This window comes from Megalops cyprinoides, chromosome 18, assembly GCF_013368585.1.
Source record: "Megalops cyprinoides isolate fMegCyp1 chromosome 18, fMegCyp1.pri, whole genome shotgun sequence".
Classification (NCBI taxonomy): Eukaryota; Metazoa; Chordata; class Actinopteri; order Elopiformes; family Megalopidae; genus Megalops; species Megalops cyprinoides.
Window position 1 is genome coordinate 19,489,463 of NC_050600.1, and position 26,222 is coordinate 19,515,684.

The 26,222-nt window shown below is 40.4% G+C and overlaps 1 protein-coding gene across 3 annotated transcripts in view; it reads left to right on the forward strand.

Moving 5' to 3' along the window:
• The window catches only part of LOC118793199 (follistatin-related protein 5-like), a 125,279-nt gene that overhangs the window by 30,602 nt on the left and 68,455 nt on the right, over nt 1-26,222 (forward strand). For all 3 annotated transcript variants that reach the window (XM_036551257.1, XM_036551259.1, XM_036551258.1), the window contains exon 4: nt 11,031-11,279. In XM_036551257.1, the coding sequence (XP_036407150.1) occupies nt 11,031-11,279 (249 nt within the window). The remainder of the gene's footprint in view (nt 1-11,030; nt 11,280-26,222) is intronic.

Below are 26,222 nucleotides of genomic sequence, written 5' to 3' on the forward strand. Positions count from 1 at the left end.
CTCTTGCTACGTGACAGAACATGGTTAGTGGCTGATTGTTGCCTGATTTCTGAAGCATGTACTGCGTGTGCTGACTGCTAGGTTATATCACAACATTTCACAATGTTTTGCTTGATGCTCTCGACGGAATAAAGGACTGCAATCCTGGCGGAACCCGCTACCAACGACAGTGTTGGTTTCTTGGTTGCAGAATATTAGCTATGTGTGATATAGGCATGCATGAATGTGAATCAAACTGGGCAAATGTCTGGGCCAATTAAATAATTAAGAAAACAGGTCAGGGAAAAGAAAAGACCTTCAAGTGGAACTGAGCTTGACAGACCCACTCTGTTGCAAATAGGAGCAGCGGGTGAATGCAAATAACAGGGAACAAGCACTGTGTTCATCCCATACTGCATCAATACTGTCTCAGGAGGTTAGCATCCAGAGACAGCAAAGGGCACTGGTAAGCTTGTGCTGCTGTTGTTGTCAGTCTGTTACATTCTGTTACATTCTCCCCTTCCTCCACCAGCTGACTGGCTCTCCCTGATGAATCTGAACCTTGGCTAATGACCAAGGTTAATGACCATCCTTAATCAGAGGAGGGTAGGTTGGCAGGGTCAACCTACACCTGATAATTCTATTTATAACTGATTGGTCAAAGTATTGTATGTTTTTCATCAATATTTGCTGTTTCTCTCCTTGCAGTGTAACACGTAGTTAGGGTAAATGACTTGTTCCGTGTTTCTTGTGACACAAGCTCTACACAAGTGATCGTTGCACATTGAGTTTTATCCACCCCCGTTAATGCTTTTTTTCCATCATCCCATTCTCTGCCAAACAAACAAATGGACAAATGCACAATAACATAACCTTTACTGCAGAGGTAGCAGATACCTATAACTCATGCAGCCACAGTTGCGTTCCCCCCAGGGGGATTTAGCTACATTTGAAATAACCACCCCCAGCACAATGATATTAAAGAAACCAAAGAATTTTGCACCGTAGCAGTTTTGCAAGAGAAATATTTGCGACAGACTCTCTGCTTTAATCATGGAAGCATGTCCCACAGTCTCTGTTATGCGTCCTAACTGAGTTATATGCATTAAGATTCGCTGAATGTTTGCAGTTTCAAAGATGGTCCAGCTTAAACAAGATTAGAATGGAAAAAGGCAGGTTTCTTGGGGCTTCATCTGTACGGTGTACAAGTGTACTCAATGCCCTACTTAAAGCCTCGGCGCTCAGCAAGCTGCAGAATGTGTCTGTTTTCCACTGGTTTCTGTTCCTATCAGTCTATTTGGTGCACGGTGGCATCTGCATGGAGAAATCGGGCAACACATGGTTCGTCTATTCGTTTTCACCGAGGGTGACCGCCCCCTCCAGATGCCAGCCATACCACACACATCTTCTGGCACCTACAGAAGGCTCAGATGCAGTGCACATGGATGCAGGGGACATGGGGGTCGACTCAGGCCCAGAGAGACCTTTTGGGAAAAGTAAAAATCTCTCCGACAACTCCAGGACCCTCGAAAAAGTCAATATTTGCATCTGCTGAATATTCATGTGGAAACAGCGCTAGGGAAGCTACTGACAGCCTTAAACACACAAGATGTTGTTTGTATCAAAAATAGTATTCAGTATATGGTATGAGCAGCTGTGTAACGTATTGCTACAAGCTGTTTGTAAAAACAGCAATGACCACTATTGCTAAACTCTTCTTACAGTGTTTCTACTACACTTACTATTACTGTACTACTTTAGTGCATAGAACATAAAAACGTAAAAAGTAAATTAATGATGACTACAGGCTGTTCAGCCCAGCTTGGCTCATCGTTTTGCCTATGGACTCAAGTGTTTCTTGTCTAGTCTTGAACTTACTTCCTAATTTTCACATACGGCTTCATGTTCACATGTATGCTCAAGTCTCCTTCTGCTGAGACTAAAGGTAGGTGTCCAAGTCTCTCTTCAGAGCTTATGTTTGATACTGAAAACATTTGTGCTGACCTTCACTGTACTATTTGAGTTTACCTTTATTTCATGTAATATATCCTTGATATCAGATGGCATATTTGTAACATTTATCCTTGGTGAAGTTCTAAGACTGCCGCTACTGCTGACTATATCGCTCCTACAAATAATAAAATATATTGTAGTGACTCAAAAAACACATAAACACGCTAGTCAGTTAGGCGGTGCTTTTGGGGGATGTTACAGGCCGATGCTAACCTATTAAGTTTTACATTTCACAAACAAGGTTTACTGTGGGACATGACATGAACACAGAGTACTAAGTACAGGGTTCTCAAGTCAGACATCTTTTCCCACATTTAATTCCTCCACAGCAGAGCTTTCAAAAGATACATAAAATTATGAAATCATAGTTAAAGGAATAGGGAAGACCATCTGTCTGGGGTTAAATATTAGTCTCTCATGAATGAGACTGACCTGTGACACAGAATTTTCTTTACAAATGTGGAAATTAAGGCATCAGCACCGACATTAATTTAATTTAATTAAATTTAAAGGCTGGGTTTGCTGCACCGCTGCTCTTGAATTCTGGAAATGCACAGAATGTTCATTTGAATCAGCGCACACCTGTCTGCTTTCTCTTTTACCATTTAAACCTCTTTTTCAGACCTGCATGGGATGACAAATGTGAAAGAGCATGTTCTTTCAAAGCACTAAAAAGCCACGCAATCATATTTCATGTTATCATTTCTGTCCCAGTCTCTAATTAGGCACACCAAGGTCTCTATCAGCTGGGTGTCTTTGTCATCAACTGCTTCCAAAATAAAAACTTCTGTACGTTGCTTTTCAATTTTCATAATTTCATCATTTCAAAGGTGTTCCAGGAGAAATTTCACAGCTAACTCTTCTCCTGGGGGTTTTTTTTTTTTTAATGTAGCGAGTCAATAAAATTTGTCTACCTATGTTTCAGTAACATATTCTTAAAAAAGGGGAAAAAAGACACGTAGGAGTTTCTACAAAAGTGGTAATCTAGGGCAGCTGGCATGTACTGGAGAAGAGTTACATGGACGTTCAGTACGGTGGAACTGCCTTCGTACAGTTTTATTTTTGTTGTGGCATTTATGGTGTCACAAGGCCTATTTACTTTTTGTAGCTCCTTGTAAGGCGCGCACTATAATGTGTACACCAGCGACTCCCTTCCCCTGTCTCCCGCCATTCACAAATGTGCACAATCTGTTAAGAAAGTCAGTCAGCTCAGTTGTAAAAACGACAAAACGTGGCTGAAGACAAGTGAATAGAACCTAAAATATGCCATCCTTGATAGCTTTGAGTCACAGTGTTTCAGAAATTGTCACTATTCACCAATGATGACAAACTTATTTGAGGGGTTGAGCTGACATTCAGTGCCGGGCATGTAATCACATTGAGGCAACGGGCCAGCATTTTAATCGGAAGCATGCAGGCAGGAATAAGACATATTCCTTTTAAAATGTATTCCAATTGCTACAGCAAAGCAAGCCTTACTCCAAATATGCCTCAGATTTACAGGTGTAGGATTTAAATATTGTAACAGCTTCATTAATATTACTGTTTATTCTCCAAGCAGTGCAATGTGCATTTTTCATACGGCCCATTCATGCAGTCAGGTGCTTACTCAGGCTATTACATTTAAGCATCTTGCTTGTGAGGTTTGAATTTGCAGCATTCTCATAACACGTCCAGCTTCTTAACCATGAGACCACATTACTGTCACATGGGAATTAAATACACATATTGAGAAATGTATTCAGTCAAACAACATATATTGCAAATGCAATTAATAATAATTAAAGAACTTACATATATTGCTTGAGCTAAAAATTCTCAATGCATCACTTGTATGGATTTTCTCTTTAAGAAATTAGTGTATCTGTTTTGTGCACACTCTCGGACATGTGCGCTCTGCGCTCCAGTTGAACAGTCAAAGTTGAGAGGTAACTCGTTACTGGAGGTTGATCCATCTCTTCACAGAAAGTGTCCGAAGGTTCACAGAATGATTTGACAACTGATTCTAAGTCATGCCAATGGTGTCATGGGTTGCAGGAAAAAGGGGCCGAACAGTCGTAGTCTTTTCCCTCCATTTCAATTTTTTGTGTCAGGTAGTTAACTGCAGATGAACTCCACAAGGCAGCAATTTATTAGAATTTCTATATTATATTGTGTAGTCCAAATTATATATTTTGTTTGATAAAAATGGAATATACTAAAGCCTCCATTGCATGTAGCTGCTATGTGCTTTGCTCCTTACTTAGAGTAAAGCTAACAAGGGTTACCTTATTCTATTTCCTGATACATTGTATTGTAATCTCATTCACTGCCCATCTTGTGAAATTTTACAAGAAATGAGGGGAAAAAAAATCAAAAGAGGATGTCGTTAGTCAAATTGAAGGGCGAGGTGCACTGTCATTGTATACTGTTCCGTAGGAAGTACAGGAGTACAAACATACGGCTATGCTATTTTTGCTGAGAACAGAGAGAATGTGTGCTACTTTGATAAAGCCAATCCCAGGGAGTAAAAATGCAGGCGAAATGTCTCTGGTGAAGTTGTTCAATAAATAAATAAATGTAACGAAATAAAATCAATTTCTTCTTAACCTCACCCAGTCTTAATAGACAGGTGTTTTTTTCCCTTTGGCAGATCCCAGCATTTAAAAAATCATCTGAATTCTTGTGAAAAGGTTTTTCATATTTTTATGACTTTTCTGAATAATGAATGATATGATGGCCTCTTGCTTTTATAGCATCTGTAAAGGTGCACCAGTTTTCCTGCACCAACTTCAATGGGGCCTGAGAGGAAGAAAATTGTGTAAGAGCAGCAGAGAGTGGTTTCCTGTTTTCAAAAAATCCCTGTTCTTTCTAAATGATGCATTTTTCATAACTCTGGGTTCCAGGTTACTCTGACCAATGGTTAAGTGAAACATCTCCTGCAACATCACACTGGAAATAATCAAGTTCCTAATAACTAAAAGACACTTTTCCATGACTGACAATAGTTTATTTGCAACACAGATAACAGTCTAAGACTAGAGTTTTACTGAAGTTGTTGGCACAAAATGCTTGGCTTAAAGGCATGAATGTACTGTCCTGCTCAAACCCCCACATAGATGCTTGAGAGATTACCATGGTTTCAACATGCTTCTACTATTCTGAAATAAGCATTCTGATCTATTTATTTCCTGAAATAGGACACTTAGATACTACACAAAGATACACAGTAGGCCTATTGATATTGGACCCTAATTGAAATTAATGTTGTGTTTTGTTACATTTTCCATGCCTCCATATGGGCATTTTGAAATATAAATACTCCATTCATTTTCTTTTTCCTTTTTTGCATCTAGTCAGTCAAGCGCAATTAAAAGAAATGAACATTGACGCTAAAGCATAAACTTACATCCAACACTTAAAGCCGCATAGAAACCATCGACGAAAGTACACAATGGCTGGTTGCCACAAACAAGACAGCTTAATGTTATGTGAATTAGCTCTGGGAGCTCTGTGAAGAGTTTACAATTAGCAGAGCATGGCTGGCCTGACAAATAGGCCTGTTTAGAGAGACAGCGTGCGGGATGCATTTAAATGTTGAGGGGCTCGGGCACCACTCGCTTTGCTGCAGACCAGGCTGCTTCTGCCGAAATGAAGCGTTCCATGCAAGGCCCTGCCGCCGTGGTTAGGACATTGTGCGCAAGAAGAATCAATTTGTACATTTAGCCGAAAGAAACTCTGAGAGGTCTAATGCGTTTTAAATAGATCACAGCAAGGATACAGGGAGAAGGCGGAGATTGGAAAGGCTGAGCACTCCAGCTCGTCAGGCATTATTTTCAGTGTCAGAGTTTAATGATGAATTCTTCATCCTTGCCTTCTGTTCCCGGTGAGATCCCAGTACTCTCACTGTACTTTCACTTAGTTTCCATTTTCTTTTATCATTTTAGGTTTTGATTCTTTTTCCTCACTTGCTGCAGTGCATCCTCTGTCTTTTAATATTGCAAGTGCCGTAGGAGATGATGTATTGTGCTTCTAAAATCCAACATGCAGTTCTTTTCAGTGGTGATTTGCACATGCTAAAAATGGGTGACGTGTTTTTTCTTAATAAAATGTTTTTTTTAATGGTCTTTCCTTTTGTATTGCTGGTTTTACATAAGATGGTGTGCATGGGGAGAAGAGGTTTTTCTGAAACCCAAAGAAAACTAACTTTGAGTGTTAAATGCTGAAATTGGTTTTCAGTGGGTTAGTACATTGCTTTCATTAAGTAAAACTGGGGCATTTTTTTCAATGGCAGTAATCAATACATAATTTGTAATTGGATTTGTCCTGGTTGACTCTTATTGAGTGTTACTAGTGGTGTGGTTTACCAGAATGTAGAATGAATGTAGTAATTATGGTAATTCTGCGGTTTCTTTACGGAGCCACACTGTCCTGCTCTGTACAAATGCCTTTTGCGCATCCTTAGAAGGCACAATAGGTTGAAAGGAAGAAGAAGAACTGCAAAATTCAAATCTTTGCTCTATTACACACCCTTTTGCTTCTCTGAGGCCAAATGCAGTGATCATTACCATCAACAGTAAGAGGTGATCGTTACACGTGACCTGTTCACCATAAAGTAAAACTAATAATTTGTTTTGTCATGTTTTTCCAGGCAAGCTGTTCTTTTGAGGCCTCTGATTAATGCTCAGCTTGCCCTGGCAAAAAATATGGCCAATACTTCATCTTGGCATGTTCTGATAAGGATTAATCACTCTTGACTCTTCCCTAAGACTTCTCAGTAATCACACTTTAATATGGACAATGTTTGGGAAGATATTACAGCGGCTAATAACTGCGGAGCAGATTTAATGATATCGAGCTTGCGGTAGCTTTTTAATAGCCGTCGATACATCACACTTGTTTGTTTTCCACAACAACGTGTTTGCTAAAAATACATTTGTTCTGCTAGTAAGGCGCCAATGCCATCTCAGGAGAGGGGAGGCTCATTCTTAATTTTTGAATATTTAATGAAGACTTTAAAAGCAAGCGTGTCAAATAAATATCACACGCTGCATATATTTGAAGGAGCACAGGTGTGGAGATAGACAAAGAGACTGTTGTTTTGATGCTTAGTTTTAGCATTGTTTAGTAGTTGCTTATTAAGCTGTTGTTTTTTTTTCCACTGGTGGATGGATCTTCTGGGGTGTCTGAATTCACTGTGGTGAGCCAGCCTTGAGCTGCCTCCTGTTGTTTACCACTCTACTCCCTCCCCAAAGACCACCAGCTCTCCAGACAGAAAACCTCAGGCAGGTCAGATTCCCCATGTGGGGCCTGATGATAACAAAACAGCAATCTGCACAGAGGGACGTCTTTTTTTAAAGCAACATAATAAATGAAATCTTTAACCCAGATCATTTTTATTGGATTTTATAATGTGAGGAACTGAGGTAGGTGGCCTGCCTGTACCTGAAGAGGAATGACCTATTGCTGAAATGATTTTTATCTTTGGTTATTCAATAGCGGGGGGTAAAGCTGGTTCGTGTTCTCACGAGGGAGACTGCATTTTACCCTGTTATGCTTTTATTTCTGTGATATATTGTCTGATCCTTTCCCGTAGCTTTCAACTGGGTTTAGGGCCTATGTGGAATATTTGTGAAACCCAATTCCTGCCTCCCAAATAGTGCATGAACTGCCTGCGATTCTCGCTCCTGTGAGGTATCATTCGGAGCATCCTCTTTAAGTTCACGCGGTCCATTAATTATTTTGATGCCGTTCGTAAAACGGCAAGAGCCATGTTTAGCTCTTAGCTCTTATGCAGGAAAAAGAATCACGGCCCTCACCGCACGCAATAAGGTTTTGTTCTCAGAGGTTGTCATGTAATCATCAGCAAACCATAAGTGGCCTGCAGAGCTGGTGACCAGTCAAGTATACCTTGTTTCTGAGCGGCTGCAAGACACAGGGAAAAATGAATGCATGCCAGCCTTGTCAAAACAAAAAGCGGTAATATGGGGCCTTGATAAATCCTGCTTGTCACAGCTGTGTAAGTCAAACATCCAACCACAACCTGACAACTGTTTTTCTAACCCTTTTTCCCTTTGAAAGCTGAATCATCAATAATGAATCATTACACCAAATTAGCCATTTGTCTTTGATGTCATACGAACACACTGCCACAGAGTGTGCATATCAATAGATGACAGTGCTGTCCTTCCCTGTCCCTGGCAAAAAGGAACAGATTCCTGGCACGGCACCAAAAAACCTCCCTCACAGTTGCAATGCTGCAGGATGATATAGGGAGAGATAAATAATACGACTGATTGGAAATTGGCTCTGAATGCTACATATTTCTAACCGTTCCTATCCGCAGGGCTGAAGAGAGCTGTTTTATGAAGAATACTTTGCCACTGTTTTTCTAATAGTATTCCCATTCAGTCAGTCAACCAGAGGGTTATGTACGTGCTATGATCTACTGATTGAATCAGAATGTGATGCATGGATAATTAAAACATTTATAACAGTAAAACATTAAAACCAACTCTTCTCATGGTATTTGATGGAGATAGCAATGCCACCCTGTGTTGTATGAGGGATGCGTGCCCAAGAATTATAGCGCTAATATAATCAACAATGGAATTGGTCATATTCATACTGTACATAGAGAGAGTTACTAAAATTTATTACATATGGGTGACATGAGGACTGTCCAGAAGTACTACAGTGCTGTAGCAGTAGTGCTGTATTTATTAGGGAATTCATATACATGAGGTCTAAACGTGTAAACAAAACGTATTGAGCAGAAGCATTAGTGGCAGTAGGAGTTGAGGTGGGGTTGGCCGCTGCAGGGGCGCTACTGATTGGCCCGGCTGCTGAACATCCTGCTAAAAAGGATGGGCGATGTTGCGTCTCGTTCCTTCCGAAAAAGGAATGCATGGTTAAGTTCGCACTGTAACCCACCACTTCCTCTCACAGAACCTCAGCCTGCAGCGGGAGACAGCGTCAAGCACAGTTACCTCCACTGTCAAGCCGCACTCCCATTCTGGCTCAGCTTCAGGGAAAAAAAAAATCCATTATCTGCATCATTCATTCTCTGTGATGCCTTTCTGTTGAAATTGCGTACTACAGTACACCTGTACAGTACAGTTGTTTGTTTCGATTGAGTTGCTTCAGTTTGTGCACACATGTTGTACAAAAGTCACCCGAGGGCTTTGATGTTCCACGCGCTTAGGGTTGGCTACAGGCTGCCGGCGAAGTCTTGCTGACAGGCTGTCTATCACTCGATGCTCCTTCAGCAAAGAAGCAACCTTCTGCCATAGAAACAAGTCATTTCCCCCTTACACCATGACTGCATTTTTTATCGCTGCAGACACTGGCTTGTGCCTAGTATACAAACCACTGCGCGCATGGTTTGGCCTTTAGATAGAAACCGCTTTAAGGCAAACTGTCATTTTTCGGTTAACGGTGGCTCATTCACGCGCTATTTTATGGTCAACAATTAAGTGTGGCGAGCTCTTCCGCAGAGATAATTAGGGAGAGAATCGTGTCAGCACTTGGATTCTGATGCAGTAATAATGCATATTTAATTTGAAGTCTTCTCTGCCAGTTAGATTGCGAATTAAAAGTTAATATCTGCACAGCTAGGCTAGGTTTTCCATCTGTCTTTTCAGAGTAAAATGTCACATTAGCCACCCTTAATTAAACTATACACTTGATAAGATTACGTTTTACATTACAGAACCGTCTGACCAAACAGCCTGTTATGTAGTGATGCATGTGAAGTGGGTAATCTCTCACAGAACACAGCACACTGCTTATTGACACTGCTTGCTCTGCCGGTATTATCCCATTTACACTGAACTGTCCACACAAGTTTCAAGTTGTTATGGTAGTGGTGAAACATAGCTGAAGTGTTAAAACACGGAGGGTAAATGCTGCAACTGGGTAAGTGAATGACTGCGAGATGCATGTTCCGTGATACAGCTGCTAACAGCGTGAAGCACTGTGTTCTCCTTTTGCAAGGCGACAAAGTAGTAAGGCCATTTGTCATCAGATGCAGTGACATATCCAGCTCTGAAACAACACCTGATTTTACTGATTGTGATTACAGAAGCAGGCAAACACAGCTGAAAGGAGACATGTGATAATACTGTAAAGATAAAGCAACAATTGAACGGGGGCGGACGTAGTAATAATATTGTATGTATATGACCGAAATACATATATAGATTAGATTAGATAAAATGGATTAATAGGTATATGTAATATGCACCATCCAATGTATCATATTTAACAGGCATCTGCTAACCTGTCTTACAACCCACAACTGGGTACAGGTCCACAGTTTTGTCATTGGGCATTACAGCTGTAGGGTCACTCTCTGATGACAGCTCTGATTATAGCCAGGATTTTGTTGATGTAGCTTTGCTTCAGCAGTTTCCGTCTCATATGGATGAAAGGGAAATGGGCACCCACTAGGCTTGCATCCAGCTGACTCAGATGGATACGCACTTTTGAGGGTGGAGACTTTTGTTTCTGAATGGAGAGAGCTGGACCGAGGTAATTACTTATACCGGAGACAAGGGCTCCATCTAAGCACTCAGCGTTCAGTGCGGTGAAAGTGCAACGTATCACGCTCTCAGGCTTCCTCCTGCCTGTCTGCTGATCGTACATGACAGCATGTCAGTCATACTAGGACTTTGTATGAAATCCGAGCCCTGTATGTTCCAGCTGGGTCCACCGCAAAACGCCAGGAGGGTTGTTCAGTTCTCCTTTGTGATTCCTGTTAACTTTGGCAAATGAATATAAGCATGTTAAGCACTTCCGTTCACCTCTGTGACACCACCTCCCCGATATGATGTCGCATAAGTAACGGAAAAAGAAACAATCGCTTAAAACTGTGAGTCAGAGCCAAGGAAGAAATTCAGTGTTCTAGCTGTGTGAATAGTCCCCTATGACTTGAAAGCTAATGGTAACTACATCCTCAAAAACATCAACACTCTTTAATGTGCCGGACTTATTGGACTTATGTGGAGCGTAAATATTCTCCTTTAATCCCCCAGTAAGCCGTTTATTTCCCTTCGCAGGGTTTTACGGCCGTGACGGGCTCCTGGGTCCTTGCGAGAACAAGTACTGCGGCCTGGGGCGGCACTGTGTCATCAACTGGGAGACCGGGCAGGGGGACTGCGTCTGCCTAGACCACTGCAAGCCCCACTACAAGCCCGTGTGCGGGTCCGACGGACAGCTGTACGACAACCACTGTGAGCTTCACCGCGCTGCCTGTCTGAAGAAGCAGAAGATCACCATCCTACACAGTGAAGACTGCTTCTACAAAAGTAAGGCCAACAAAACAGAGAGGGGGCTGCTGGCTTGAATCCTGGCTGGAACCCAGCGCTCGTGTCTTTGAGCAATGTCCTTAGCCTCAATTGCCTCCAGTAAATATCCAGCTGCGTTTAATGGGTAGTAAAATATTATTATCAAACCAATGACTACTACTAATAATAATGGGTACTGTGTATGAGTTGTTGTAAGTGAGGACATTTGTAATGTAAGTGGTAATTAGAATGCCCGGGCTTTATTAGTTAGACCGTTTAAGGTGGTGGCAGTGCTGGAAGCACGGCTGCAAGGAGAGGCGAGATCTCCTTGTGCTGTGTCTTCAATGCACGTTTATCAGGTGGGGTGAAGCTGCACATTTGCACAGTTCTATATGAAGACAAACATTTGCCTTGAGGGAGAAACAGTGATAACTTTAACGTGTCTGCAGAAGCAGGTGGCAAGAATGAGAGTGTGCTCAAATTCTCATTTCCTGTTCAAATAATAATATTATTTGGGATTTTAGAGGCCTTATCCCATTTGAAAGGGCACATAGTTAATAAGCAGAGCCTAGATTGCCTATTAGCATAATCTTGAGTGAATACCACATATATAAATATATATTTTGATGGATGCGCAGTGTGAAGGAATTTGTCATTTCACATGTTTAAATGAGAAGAAATTACAGAGAGCCCCACGCCAATCAGTTCAACAGGCGTCTGGATCAGTGATTTGTTCCTCTTGTTTGGAACTGAGTTCAAGGGTTTCAGAGGTCTTGTCGAGATTTGGCAGATTTGAATTGAGCTCCAATCAAGGATGTGGCAGAGTCGAGCGATGCTATGACATTTGACCGTTTTAGAATAAATCAATATGAAATCAGCTCGGGGGCAAAGACAAACAGCTCTCAGCTTCTTGCACTGAGAGAGGCTGTCTCTGTGTTAATCCTGCATCGCCTTCTGCTGTGAAAGATTTTGCAATCAATTTCTAATGGCTACTTTGAAATAGAGTCACCCAGACACCTATTTAACTCTGCCAATTACATGATTAAAAAAAAAAAAAACATGACATTTGCTAGCTGCCTTTGTTTCTTCTACAGTCTGAGACAATTCCTGAATGTTTTATCTGTTAATTGGCATGTTTCCTAAGAACAAGCATGCCACAATGTCGGGTGGCTTTCTGTTTGACCTTAGTGTTTTGCTCATCAGTGATGACTAAGTAAGCCAGTGTGGATGTGTGGATGGATTCATCTCATTCACATGCTTTTCAAAGGTTTTGTCATGGACAAGACATTAATGAACAACACAAAAGTGTATTAGAGCTTGTGAACAATAATCAAAAAAACATTTCAGGCATTTGGTGCACAAACACAAATTCTTAAATGTGCCACCACGACTTCTAAACAAAAAAACAGAACAAAAAAAAAATACAATAATATTCAGTTTTTTAACTTTGTTTTCTATTTTGGTCTTCATGAATGTTTATTTTCCTGTTAGAAAAGGCTAGGACATCCAGGCCCTTGTTGAAGAGAACTACAATGTGCTCCGTCTCATATTTTGAGTAGTGACATTCAGCAAGTGTTCTCAACGCTCTTACACAATGTTAGACATCCCTTAGAGACTCAGACAAATGGAAGAAAAAAACTGTACATTAGTTACTGAAAGAAAATGTCAGGGCAATAGATCACCAATTATGCCTCCAGGTTGTTGAGCTTTATTGTAATGTTCCAGCTACCTGGTTATTGTTTTGAAATAGCACAAAAAAATGATGAGCTCTTTGAACAGACTCATCATAATGAGAACACTTGGAAAAGTGCAGAGTTAATCGGTTCTCTGAGCTATTGCCCTTATCTGTGAAAAGGACCAGGATGAAAAATGACAGAACCTTGTTGATTGAAAGTTCTCATTAAGGCTAGGAAAACGGACGCCCCATCTTTCGCCTGTCGGCCGGTATCCGAATGAAGATTAGATCTGATTAAGAATTAAGCGGCATACAATGGCTTCCTCGATCCAAGGTGGAAATGACATGCATTAGTCAGCGTTCTCCGTGCAAATCAATAGACATAACAGCAGACAATTAACTGTCAAATCCGGGAATACTAAACAGGCACTTTCTGTGGCGGGCGTATCCTTTGATCTGTCAGACATCTGTCTTTGTGTTCTCTTGACTGATGCCATTGATCGTATCAGAGGTTTGAGCTGGAACATTAACGAGTAATGAAAAGCTCATTGCTTTTGAGCAGGGGCGAGCATTTGTGTCATCTCATAAATTATAACACCATAAAATAGTCATGAAACAACAACATAACGCAGAAATGTAGAGAGACACAGATCGTGGGAGAACGATACATGTATGTATTTTCTTGTGCTCAGTATAGTTGCAGTTACATTTGATGTTCTTCATTATGGAAATCAGCATCATTATTATCACTGCTTCGGCAGAACCGCTTCTGTTTGTCCTGCTTATAAAGAAACACTGAATGGAAGTTACTTGAATCAAAAAATGAGAGCTGGAGAGAGAAAGCAGGAGGGAGGAAGAGAGAGAGTGAGGACAGAATCAGAAAGTAAGACGGGACAGGAGAGACTCGGTAGTCGAGCTATATTTCTCACAGGCCTCTCCAGAGTTTAAAAACAGGATAACTGGAAATGAAAATGTACCTGAGCGACAGCTTTTTAACAGCGATGTACAGCATTGCTGTCCATGTCAGCAGGCTTTAGAGGGATGTTTAGCTGGGTTTTGGGCTTATCACCTCAAACCTACTAACTAGACCAAAACTTTGGATCATATGCCCTTCGTGTTCAACGTGTCCATGCTCAATTCACCATGACTATCATATCACACGGTCTAAATTAAATGCTTGTGACAAAATAATGCTGAAATGAGGTACTGTTCGTGCAAACACACCTGCTAAACACTGACATCAGTGGGGTTACTGAAGCTCGTGATTATGAGTCTGAATGGATCACTGCTGCCTCTCCCTTTTAGGTCATGTGAAATTTCAGTCAAGTCATGCTGTATCCTCAGGGTAGGCTGCTGCTTTCAAAGGTGGTGCTCTGTGCCACTCTGCGCTGATGTGTGTTGCCCTGTGCCACTGTGTTTCCCTCTGGTGCTATGTGCTGTTTTGTACTACTGTGCACTGCTCAGTGTGACCGCTGTTGCACTGGTCCTACTAAAATGACATCGGTAGTGGAAACTAGCTTCACCAACATTACATCCATAAAATTAGCTCATCAGACTTACATTACCAGTCAAAAGTTTGGACACACCTTATTAACATAATGGGAAACATGCATTGAAAGACATTTCGATCTAAAGACTTGTGCTTAAAAGCTTGAAATCCACTTCTTAGACAAACAGTGAAATTGGTGCCTATATATGAATTTCTTTCCAAAATAAATTCTTTTAGAAAAATATGTTTTGGCTTTGAATAATCTAAAATATAAGATAGTTTTGACTTGTCTAATACTTTTTGGTCACTGCATAATTCTGTTTGTGTTATTCCATAGTAAAAATAAAATAAAAGTTGCGTCTAAACTTTTGACGGGTTCTGTACACAGTTGGCTGCCAAGGCTCACAAGTCTTGGGGGGCCTGATTCAGCTCAGTCACGTTGCACGTAACGGCATCTCCAAGCACCTGGCACGATTCTGCTGCATGGCCGTCTCAGTGGGGCTGACCTCTCGCTTAAGGTCACTGCGCCTCCCCACGTGTGCACAGGCGGCTCACCTCACAGAGCACAACAGCACTCCCTACCAGGATGACACCGCCTGACTGACAGCACATATCATTTCTAATTGGTCTAACATTTCATACCCCAGCCCGCCCTTATATCAACAGATGTGCATTAAATTGGACCAAAAAGGCAAAGCGCGTATAAAAAAACTGCAGTTATAAATACAGAGGGGATTTCTGAATTTATAGGCATCGTAAAACTTTGGTAATTAGTGTATTCAAAAGTTTTTTTCCACAAGGACAAATGCAAGGAATGACATTTTACGATGCCTCTTAATGTCCACAGGAGAGGGAAAAAAATGGAGAAGTCAGACTAGCAGTAGGTCATTTATGAGTCAGAAACTGAAATTGAATGAAGTGTTTTGAGTAAATAAAGTGTGTTTGCTTACATATTATGTCAGCAACGGTCATGTACGTGAGATATCATCCACTAATAACCGCAACCCAGGGAAAAAGAAAGGTTTGCATTGTATTTTAAATGCAGCAATCTGAAGGAAGTGAGGTCCTGTGCTGATTTCCATAAATCATAACTCATAAATACTGCAGGATAAAGGCTGAATGACATAAAATGAAATACATTTCCTCCTTGATATCACCCCATCATGTTTCTTAAGAAGCCTCCTGTGCAAAGCTTTGAATTGCACCAAGACCTGCTTTTAATAATTGATAACTGCTCAAAACTGCAATTTCCGCTATATGGTCCATTTGAAGCTGGGCTGTTCAGTATATTTACACATATATTAGATTCTAAGATGAAAGAGATAAAGAAAGTCTCTCCAATCTACATTCCAGAAGTCTGGTGGTGATAGGGGAGGCTATGGAAGGTGTTTTACTTCATCAAGGTGTTCCTGATACCACTCATGAATCCCTTTAGCATAGTGTATCATCTTAGAATATGGGGACATCTTGAGGAAACAATGTTTGCTGCATAGGGTCACTTGGTTGCCCCAAATAGCTTTGCCAGTATTTTTTTCTACGGAGGGACTGATTCATGGAGGTGTAGATTCAATTTTGTGGTCATTTTTGAGGGTATAGTTTTGTTTTTAGCAACTATCCTGTTAAGCGTCCATCTATTCCTGTTCATGAGCTTCAACTTGTGACCCCTGTTCTTCTTTCCTGATATAATTTTTCCTTGTTTGGCATATAGTGTCATGATTTTTGATATTGTGTCCTTTGACACATAAATAATTTTCCTTTTTCTGTGAATGACAGACCTGCAAATTGGGCACCAACTATTTTTCAAAGTCTGTTAGATCTCTCATATTTTGTTAGAAACTCATGTATTAAAGTGATTTGAAAACACTCCTTTTTAATTGCAATTTTGTTACTTGATTTAATAAAATGTTTTAAATCACAGTCTACCAGATAACAATGTTAAATAACTGTATTTGGGATAATACTGTTAAATAACAGTATTCAGTGGAAAGCAAGGTAAACATTTTGGAAAGTAATCATTTGCGACCCTTCTTTGATGTATGATCTGATGGCCATCATCCATACAAATGTCTGACTTCATACTGTTGGAGCCAGAATGAATGTCCAGTTTATAAGAAACTGTTTTACTACAGTCACTCTCCAGAGGTGGCTTCATTCAGCCTTTTCATTGGGAGATTTAACTACCGGACACCTGTATTTTAGATTAACAACACAACATAGATTAGATGCAACAAAACAGTATCTTAGAGGAAAATTGACGGGAACCCCCGATCATTGTGTGCAAAGTAATGTATTTGTTATGTACCTGCTCATACACCTCTAAGAGTGGAATGATGTAAGAATATGTAAGTCAAAAACTGGGATAAGCAATATTCTGTCATAATTGGCATAGAAACCACTTATTAAGGAACAGCCCACAGTAGCCTGGTGAAATTTTTATTATTCAACAAAAGAAAATGAGCCATAATTAAGCGTTTTTGTTCATGTATTTCTCAAAAAGGAAAACAGAGCACGATTAATTAGCTGTTTTGTTGATATCACGGGTCACAGATCACAAATTGAACTGACCTAAACTACTGTCTCATAAGGTATTTGATCTATTTTAATTAATTACTCATTGCTTAAGTAACCCCACACATGTATGCGTATCAACTGACATGTATGTGTAGCAATAGACTCCTTTTTCACCCTCACATTAATTATGCTTCGATACCGTTTTTCAGTTTTAAGACATAGGTTTTACATTCTAAAACAATCTGCATACTTTTTTCATGAATAACGCGGGTATGAGGCCAAATACAATCTAATTATACTGTGCTTTGTCCTTAGTTCACTGAAAAATGGAAGTAAGTGTTCAGTCCATACACAGAATTTTTATTGATTTCAGATACTGCCAAACTGCAGCACAAGTATTAAAAATTGTGACACCTGCTTGAGTTCATTGCTAAAAGTTCAGCTCAGTTGTGGTGTCATTGAATCTTGGCCTCAACTACTATTTATACCATTATTATTTTTTCCATACCTGTTGTTGTCATGTTGTCTCATGAGTCTCTGATTGCAGACACATGGAATGCCATCAGTTTGATTAAGCTCTGTTTATATACATATGTGGCGCTAATATTCAGCTACTCACTAACATGAGCCCTGTGGTTGTGACACACGCTGAGAAATAGACATTAATAATGAATAAAATTGCTGTGCCATTTCAGATTTGTCATACTAAAGGCAACAGTGTCACGGGTTTGCCCAGGGTGGCTATATTGAGCAGCGGAGAGGAATTAATTATGGATGCTGCGTCTTAAGCGGGACTGTGAGACAGACACAGACCGAAACCGGTGCCTCTGTGGGTTGCATTTCTGCTTACATGTTTGTAGCAAGGTTGTGAAATATTCCAAATTAATTGCATGTTGTGCATTCCTCTAGAGTGTGGGGAATAAATGGGGACCCTATCTGTCTCAGTTGTCACTTTATTGAGATTCAAAGGCTCCCCACCTACAGCAAACCGAGTAATTTAGAAGCAGAGCTCATCTCAGGAAACACAGCAGTTTATTAAAAATAGCCCAGAGATGTGTTTGGTACTGTACAGCATATTTTACCTTTAGTTAGATTTGAGATATATATAAAGAGATTATAAAGATATGGCACAAAGTTCCTCTTACACTGTGTCTCTTCCACAGCTCCTAGATTATTTAGTGAACAAAATAAATGGGAGATTGTCCATATATATTAACATATATAGATAGATAAGGAAAGGCCTTCGATGGCTGGACCACTGAAAATGATAAAATGGCCAAATCCAAAGTTAATTAGAGGACTTTGGAGAAAAAAAAAACAGAATGGTGCAATAGCAAGAAAATTAACACTTGGTAGAAGATTTAATTGTGTTTGTATCTTTTTCCATTTATGTATCTCTCCAGACCCACGGAGCACGACAAATTAAACCAACTAGCACATTGCTCATGTACCAGTAAGATCATATAGCAATTACCTCTGATGGTGATCTTTTTTTTTTTATATTTTCTCAAAGAAAACTGCTTATTCCATTATTAAGGACTGGTTTATAAATGACAAATCATGGTTTAAGACAGCATTTTTACTGGCGTGTTTCAGGGAAAAAAAAAACATTGAAGTGACAATGATGTTCATGTTAGTTTTCTCTGATAGTATCCTTAATTAATGAGAAAAGTCTATAAGTCCCAGAATTTTGTTCTATTCCACCCTATCTGTATTTAGCCAGAAAGGTCAACTGAGAACTCTCGGCTCCTTTGCGGTGATGGCCAGGACAGGCAGCGGAATACAGGGGGGTGTTTAGCCAGTCAGCTGCGGGGGGATGATTGAGTGTCCAGAGGCAGAGTGCCAGCTTTGTGAATTTGACTTGGATCATGGGGCCTTTAATGACCGCAGTGTGTCCTGGGGACCCGGGTTTAAGGCACTGTCTGGAACAGCACGCTATCAGCAGCACGGCGCGGGGGTCATTGGATTCTCTCAGTCCTGAGGGAAACCTTACATGAATAATTCCGAAATCTGCCAATTCTCCTTTTTCGTTTGATCTTCCTAACCTGACCTTCCCACTTCACACAGCCCAGGACAAGTGGAGACACGGTTGATTGATTTCGGCCTGTTCATTTTTTCGGTTTCGGGGTCAGTTTTGGTTGAACACAGGTCACATCAGCAGCCCTCCGGACACAAGCTGAAACCTTTCAGCTTCAGTGTTTCATTACTAATACAGTTGTTAGGTGACATACAGTTTTTATAACAGTCACATGTCTTGTGCAAACAATCCCAAAATGCTGAGGCCAACTCAAAAGAGGAAGAAATATGCCATTTTAATATGTGTCGATGTTGGCAGCTGTTTCATCTCTATACACAATGGTTGTAATTATTTTTGAGACATCCGCAAACCTTTGACAATATATATTCCTGTGAAGCAGACTGCCATAATTGGGTCTTTGTGTTACCCCTGTCCCTGTGAGATAACCTCGGGTGATGAAATATTGCCGGCCTAAGAACTGTGCACTAAGTAGTTCGTTAATGACTATGCATCATGCAGGCTGTGAACTCTTCACAGGGCCTTGGGTGGTTCCCACTGCACGACTAACAAAAAAATTCTCTCATTAAATTCATACCTGCAGATCAGTAACACTTCAAGACCAACAGGTCTAATTGGCTATTCCCGTTTCTCTGTAAGCATCAACTCCAACAAGTGCCACCTACGTGATATGAATGATCTGATTATCTTGTGCACATGATTATTGATAAGTTATTGATAAATATTGTAAATGATTGATTTTGTATCCCTTACAAAATGAATGCAGTCAATGTATGACACCCGGCATAAACAGCTAGATGTTCCTCTATGTCATCGATCCAGTTACAGGTTTCTTCAGTGCAGATGTGTTGAAAACCAAGACCACAATATACTGTATCTGTATCTGAGCCCTTGAACTTGAAGATGGTGTGACGGCTGGTCATGCCGTCCCACCAAAGCTAGATGGATGCCAAGTGACTGAGCTTCGGCGCAGGGCTTGAGTGAAGCCTAATTATTGAGTTTGATCATGTGCCACATCCTGTATTGTGTTTTTTTTTTTATTTTGCTTTCTGAGCGAAACAAGTCAGCGCAAGTCACGTATCAGCAGGTAAGTCAGGTCGTACAGTAGAAACGCAGGAGCCAGATAAAGGACGAGCGCGGAGGGCGAGAGCGGGGGAATATTAAGCCCCCATGCGCCGGCGTCCATGCCTTTTACCTTTGAGGACGCTGTTGCACCGTATGCCCTTTGGGCCTCCACATCCCAATCCAATTAAGTCGCTGCTTTCAACAGAACAATAACAGCGCTGCTTCTGTTCTCCCGGTCCCTCACAATAAACTGCAAGGGGGGCTCGGCAATCAAGAGCGACTGCATATCAAATGGCCCCGGTTTACATCAACTCTCTAAATGACAACAGTGTCTTTTGTACCAGCAAAACAATAGACATCAGTGACAGCAGAGACTCGAGGTTTTGATTTTCCAAGAGCGCGGTAATTTTTTTTTTTTCCAGAATCGCTAATCTATTTTTGCCGTTTGCCTTCTCAGCATCTTAATAATTTCATTTTGATTATGCACCTTGTAATGGATAATTAGTCCTTCAAGAGCAAATGTAGACTCCAGATATGAGACAATAATGTGACAACTTAACCAATTAAACTCTCTTTGATGTTACAAGCCCCCAATGAGCACATTAGCGCTGTCGCCCAGTTAAATGTCAGTTCCAAAGTGCTGGAAGAAATGTTGGGAGCATGTCTAATTAAAGTGGCATTAGATAACATATTTTTTCTTTTAATAGTGTTTAGTAGATTAAACTTATTTGAAGAAGGAAGCTTTGGTTGTTGTTTGTTTGTTGTGTGTGCATATACAGAGTGCTTCAAAGAAAATGCTGCACGCGTGTTCTTGTGCAGTCTGGTCATGACGATTGTTGGGGGGGGGGGGGGGGGGTGGTAGATATATGGTGAAAATCTCAGCTCTTTTCATGGTAACATTTAATTTAATTTCCTCAACCTGTCACATTTCGTTTGTCAGACGCAGACAGAGCGACACTGTTTACGCTAATTAGAAAAGTCACACAATGCTATGGCTGTTGGAAGAGATCCATCTTAATGGATTTTGCGGAAATATTGACACCCATTTAATCCTGTTCTCCTGCACATGAACTTTCACATCCCCACATTTCGAGGCACTTCATTCTCCTAAAAAGTTCTATGAGAAAATGAACTCTAGGAAACGTGTGTAATTGTATGTACCAAACTTTTACAGAATAAAGCGTAAAGGCTTCAGTGGGTTATCATGCATTGGTGTCTAAATGTTATGCCTTTACACTCTTGCATGCATAACTGTAATACAAACAACTTTACCCTGATTTTGACCTGACGTGGGGATTTGTTAAACTGCTTTATAGGGCTCTGAAGTGAGTTAAAAAAGAAAACATTTGTAATTTACAGCCATACTCAAAAAGCAGATTTACCTCTTACATTGAACACTTTGATAATCTCTTCAAATGTTAATATCTTTAGATGATCAAAGTACAGTATTTGACATCCACTTCGTTTGCTCAGATTAGATTCCAATCTTCATTTGTCTCACATGATCGCTTATGAATTTAGCAAAGGTAAGGTCTTTTTCAGTCAAAACGTGAAATGGTAGCCCTGTCAGTAGGTTATAATAGCATGGGAGAGAACGCATGAACAGTATTGTCTTTTGTTTTTTGGAACCTGTATTCTGCTCGAATGACAGGATCATGCTATACTATTATACTATGCTGTTGCTGTGGCCTGTGTTAGCTTCCAGCCTCATTTCATCACTGGATGAACCAGCAGCAGTACAAGATGAAGTGACTCCTATACATAACCCTTTTTTCTCTCTCCGTCTTTCTCTCTCGCCCTTTCTCCCTCGGTTTGAAACCTTATGTTGAGAAGTATAGCAATTTGGAGACGTAAAATGCAACCATTACTGCTGAGATTGCCGGAGGGTCCTGAAAAGATTGAGAAGCAGTTAGGATCACACTGACTGCCGCAGCTACACCACAGACAGTGTCCAGAGATTGAACAAAAGGAGCTGCTCACGGGTAGCCTAAGTCTATTGTATTGCAAAGAACAGGGTCCAAGTCAGTTATTTAGCATATAAATAGAATGTTTTTGTAAGTTTGGTATTGCTGCTTGTTACGTATGCTAAGAAGTTCACTCTACTGATTGCTGGAGGAGTAAATTTATTCTCTGTTATTGGGATGGCAAGTATGCTGTCCTCAAAGTTACACGTTAGTGGAGCGTAGCCCATACCAAGACTTAGGCCCAGTTTTGGAGTAAATACAGGAGTGACCCTGATGTCTGACTCATTTCAGACATTTACTTCTGTACCATGTTACTATACAGCTACACTGTAAACACCCAAGCTTTACTTATTTTCATTTTCTTCCTTAGACCTTCCTTCCTTTATTTATATATGTTTTCCCTCCTTTGTACACCAGCAGTATTCATGTTCTCCAATCTAAAGAAGCTTGTAACCAAAAGACTGATAATACTAACATACCAATAAAACCTCTGCAGTCCACAGAAACATTTCTTTAATACATTTCCTATCATTGCTGATCTAACATCATTCCCTTTTATGTCAGCTCAGGCTAAGTGCTTATTCTCTGTAAGTCAAAAGGAATGCTTGCAAAAAGGCCTGCCATTACAATTACTGATATCAACATGAAGCCATGCCAACACAAGACAATTTGGGTGACATTACTACACAGAAGTAGGGAAAGCACTCCATTCCAAAACAAACCTACCCAGCATTTCCTAAACTCTGTCATAAGACTTGGTCCTGTGCTTTTTTATGCCAGACAGGACCCGCGCCTCATCAAAATGTTTAACGGTCAACTGAAGTAAACCGTTGATAACATTCACAGCCAATGCCAATCAGAATTATATGGGTCATGCACAGACCTTACAGTAGAGAGGAATTACACATTGTGCCCCCCCCGCCCCGACTCCCATTTATTCAGGTGGTCAGGCAATTACAGAATCAAGGGAACATCAAGTGATATCACCAAGTGATATCAACTGACAAAGCAGGTGATAATTAATGCTAACTGAGAGCATGCATGTGAATATCCAATTATGTACCTGAATGTAGGCAAATATCAATACAATACATATAGGCTCACAAAAACACATGTATTTAAAATGCGGTAATTAAAATCATTTTGACTTCTGAAGATCAGTTTCAAAGTAGATGTAAAGAAGAGTTAAAGCATGTCAATGATGAAATACCCCTTTTGATAAAAAATGGAATCTGCATATAAGGATCCATCCTCAAAGAGCGTAATGCTCATTTAAGGCTTAATCATCTGAATAAGACTGAGGTGGACAACTACACAGCAGACTGCCAGTGTAACAGATTAAGTCATGTTCCAGAACAAGTTTTTGTGTTTCATATATATATTTCCCTTGTCTTTCCATATGTTAGTGTAATACAACTGTGTGACATCATGAATTTCTTGCCCCTGTTGTTTATAAATTATTTTTAGAAATCTTTGGTCATAGTAAGAGATATTTTTGACCCGTTTCGCTTTTTTGATCGATGCCGTGAAATTCAGACAGTGCCTTATTTCAGCGGTCATTATCTCCAGGTCATGAGGTTACATTGATCATGGCAGTGGATTGATTATCACATCACTGCAGATCACATCAAAAGCACAGTGATCAGACCTGTGTTAACAGCAGTCAGGCTGAGGCGAATTGACATTGATTTCTTTGTGGCGGTCAGTGTGACCACTTCTGTTTCTTGATGTGACAGAGTGATGTGTCTATTTTTACAGCTCTGTTCTCGGCTCTGCATCTGGATTGATATGACTCAGAGGAAATGTTTCTCTCCTGCAAAATCACATTTTGAAATGTTTGCATTTTATTTATTTATATTTTTAAATAATACACACATACGCATAAAGCATATTTGGCAGCTGGATGCAGTGCAACATAGCATGTCTTGCAGTCTTTGACACTGGGGAGTTTTTGTTGTAAAACAAAGGGGTATCTATTTATCCCATGGACCCAGTCTTGCGAAGTATCATATCCACAGATATGAAGGTCAGAGCCCTAAGTTCATCTGCTACCCTCGGCCGTCTTCAATCATATCAACAAGTCGTTCTGCCAAGGAAACCCTGCTGCTTAATGATCACCAAGGCAGCATGGTGTGTGGCCCAAACAGAGGAGCAGGCCTAAAGTACGAGACAGGCTGTCCATTCATTTTTTGTAGTTCTCTGCTGTCACACTGATATTGCCTTAAATAAAAACAAGTGCTCCTCAAATTACACATTTGTGAATTACAACAAAGAACTAGAACTCTCTTACATGGTAGAGTTATGGTTCTGGTAGAGTTCCCAGAATTGAGTACTGTAATACATACAGATATGTCACTGAGCAGACATTTTTATTCAGGGTCATTATCGGATGAGATAAGATTATGGGATAGTAATCACAACAAGAATTGTAATTTATAGCGAGTGTCTAGAATAGAAAGATTACATTTGTAAAACAAAACAAGTACACAAACAGAATAAATGTATTAACATGTAAAAAATGGTAATGAATTTAATATCCAAACAATTAAGTACAATTTATGCTAAATGGAAAATGAAATGTGAAAAGCAGGAGGGTGAAGAAATACGAATGTTTTTGGAGCACTGTCTTTCTAAGACAACTCTGGGAGGCTGCAGAGTTCTAGAGTTATCAGAAAGCTCACCCCTCCACAGCAGAAGATTTAGAGATGGGAGAATGAAGACACATGGGACAGTCCACCAGCACATGATCTGAGTGGAGAAAATTGCTTGTTCAAAAGAAATGTCCGATTGAAGAGAAACTGGTACAGACCGGTTAAAACAGCAGAAAGCAGGAACATGGCCTTTGAAACATAAGGGCGAAATATGTGACAATAGAGAGAAAAATGGAGGGAAAGGAGCCATGGAGCGGTAGTGAGGAAAAGAGAAAATGTGGAGTGCAATTCTGTATTAGCTGGAAGGAAATGCAGTGTGTGAAAATGCAAGCTGAAGAAGAGAAAGAGCAGTGATCAAGGAAATGCATAACCAACGTCTAGACAAGGAGTCGATAGGGAAAAGCCTGATATAAAGCATTGGGAGTCTGCCAAACGAATGTATAATGAATAATAATTACTTGATGGTTTGTTGCAGAAGACTCTGGCAGGGAAAACTGACGCTGAGAACTGGACACAGATCTCCCTCTGCCTTGACAATGTCATCGTCCGCTTATTTTAAAGTGCTTCCAGGAGAAATAAAGTAGCTAACGGGACAGTGGACTCCATGTTGGAGCAGGACCCAGGTGGCTGTGAAGAATTTACAACACAGCACGCAGATATCCATCTCTGATTCAGCCAGGTGTTACACCAATGACACCTCTAGTTGGTCTTTAAGATTGCAATCAGTGACCTCTGATTTGGGTAGCTGAGTTTGTCACACCGCGCTAACTTGATATATGGCCATGCTGCCGGGATTGGAGGGGACGGCGAAGGCAAATGGAAACAGCCAGAGCAATCCATTTCACTGAGTGGCATCTTTTACATAAATAATACAGCAGTGCTTTTCACAGAGAAGCTCACCTGTGGCAGGAGCCTCAGAAACCTGCAATGGCACGAATAAATGCCCTGTTCAAACTGCGATATGCGAAGAATATTAATAATTCATGGGGCTCATTCTTTCAGAATGCATGTGTCTGTGTGTGTGCATATATAAATGTGTACACACATACATACACACACACACACACACACACAGCCATACATAGTGTAATAGAATGAATGCATTCAAATGAATACGTTTGATTGAAATGAACCTTTCAGTCCGTTTCAGTCAAGAAATGTAGCTGTATGGTCACGGCATTTATGAAAAGCCTCAAACATACTGATGTTGGACAGTTCAGTTGTTCATATAATTTGAGTATTGTTTTATTTACTTATCCTGAATTTTGTCTGTGGCCAGTACGTCTGTATGAAGTCAAGACGTTGGCGTAGTTTCACGGATGGAGGGAAAAAAATTTGTTTAAAAATCATGTTATTTTGAAGTACGTGGATGTCAGTTAAGACAACATTAAGGTACTTCTATTCCATATTGAAGTGTTTGATATAATAAAGAGCACAACTAGGCAACACTACACTTTGAGTGCCGCACACCTACAGATTTCCTGTCTCTCTGAATAGTTAAAGTCTTGCAGACAACGTTACCGGCATTGATTTAGTCTAAAAATTGATCTAATCAAATTGAACAAAAAACCAGA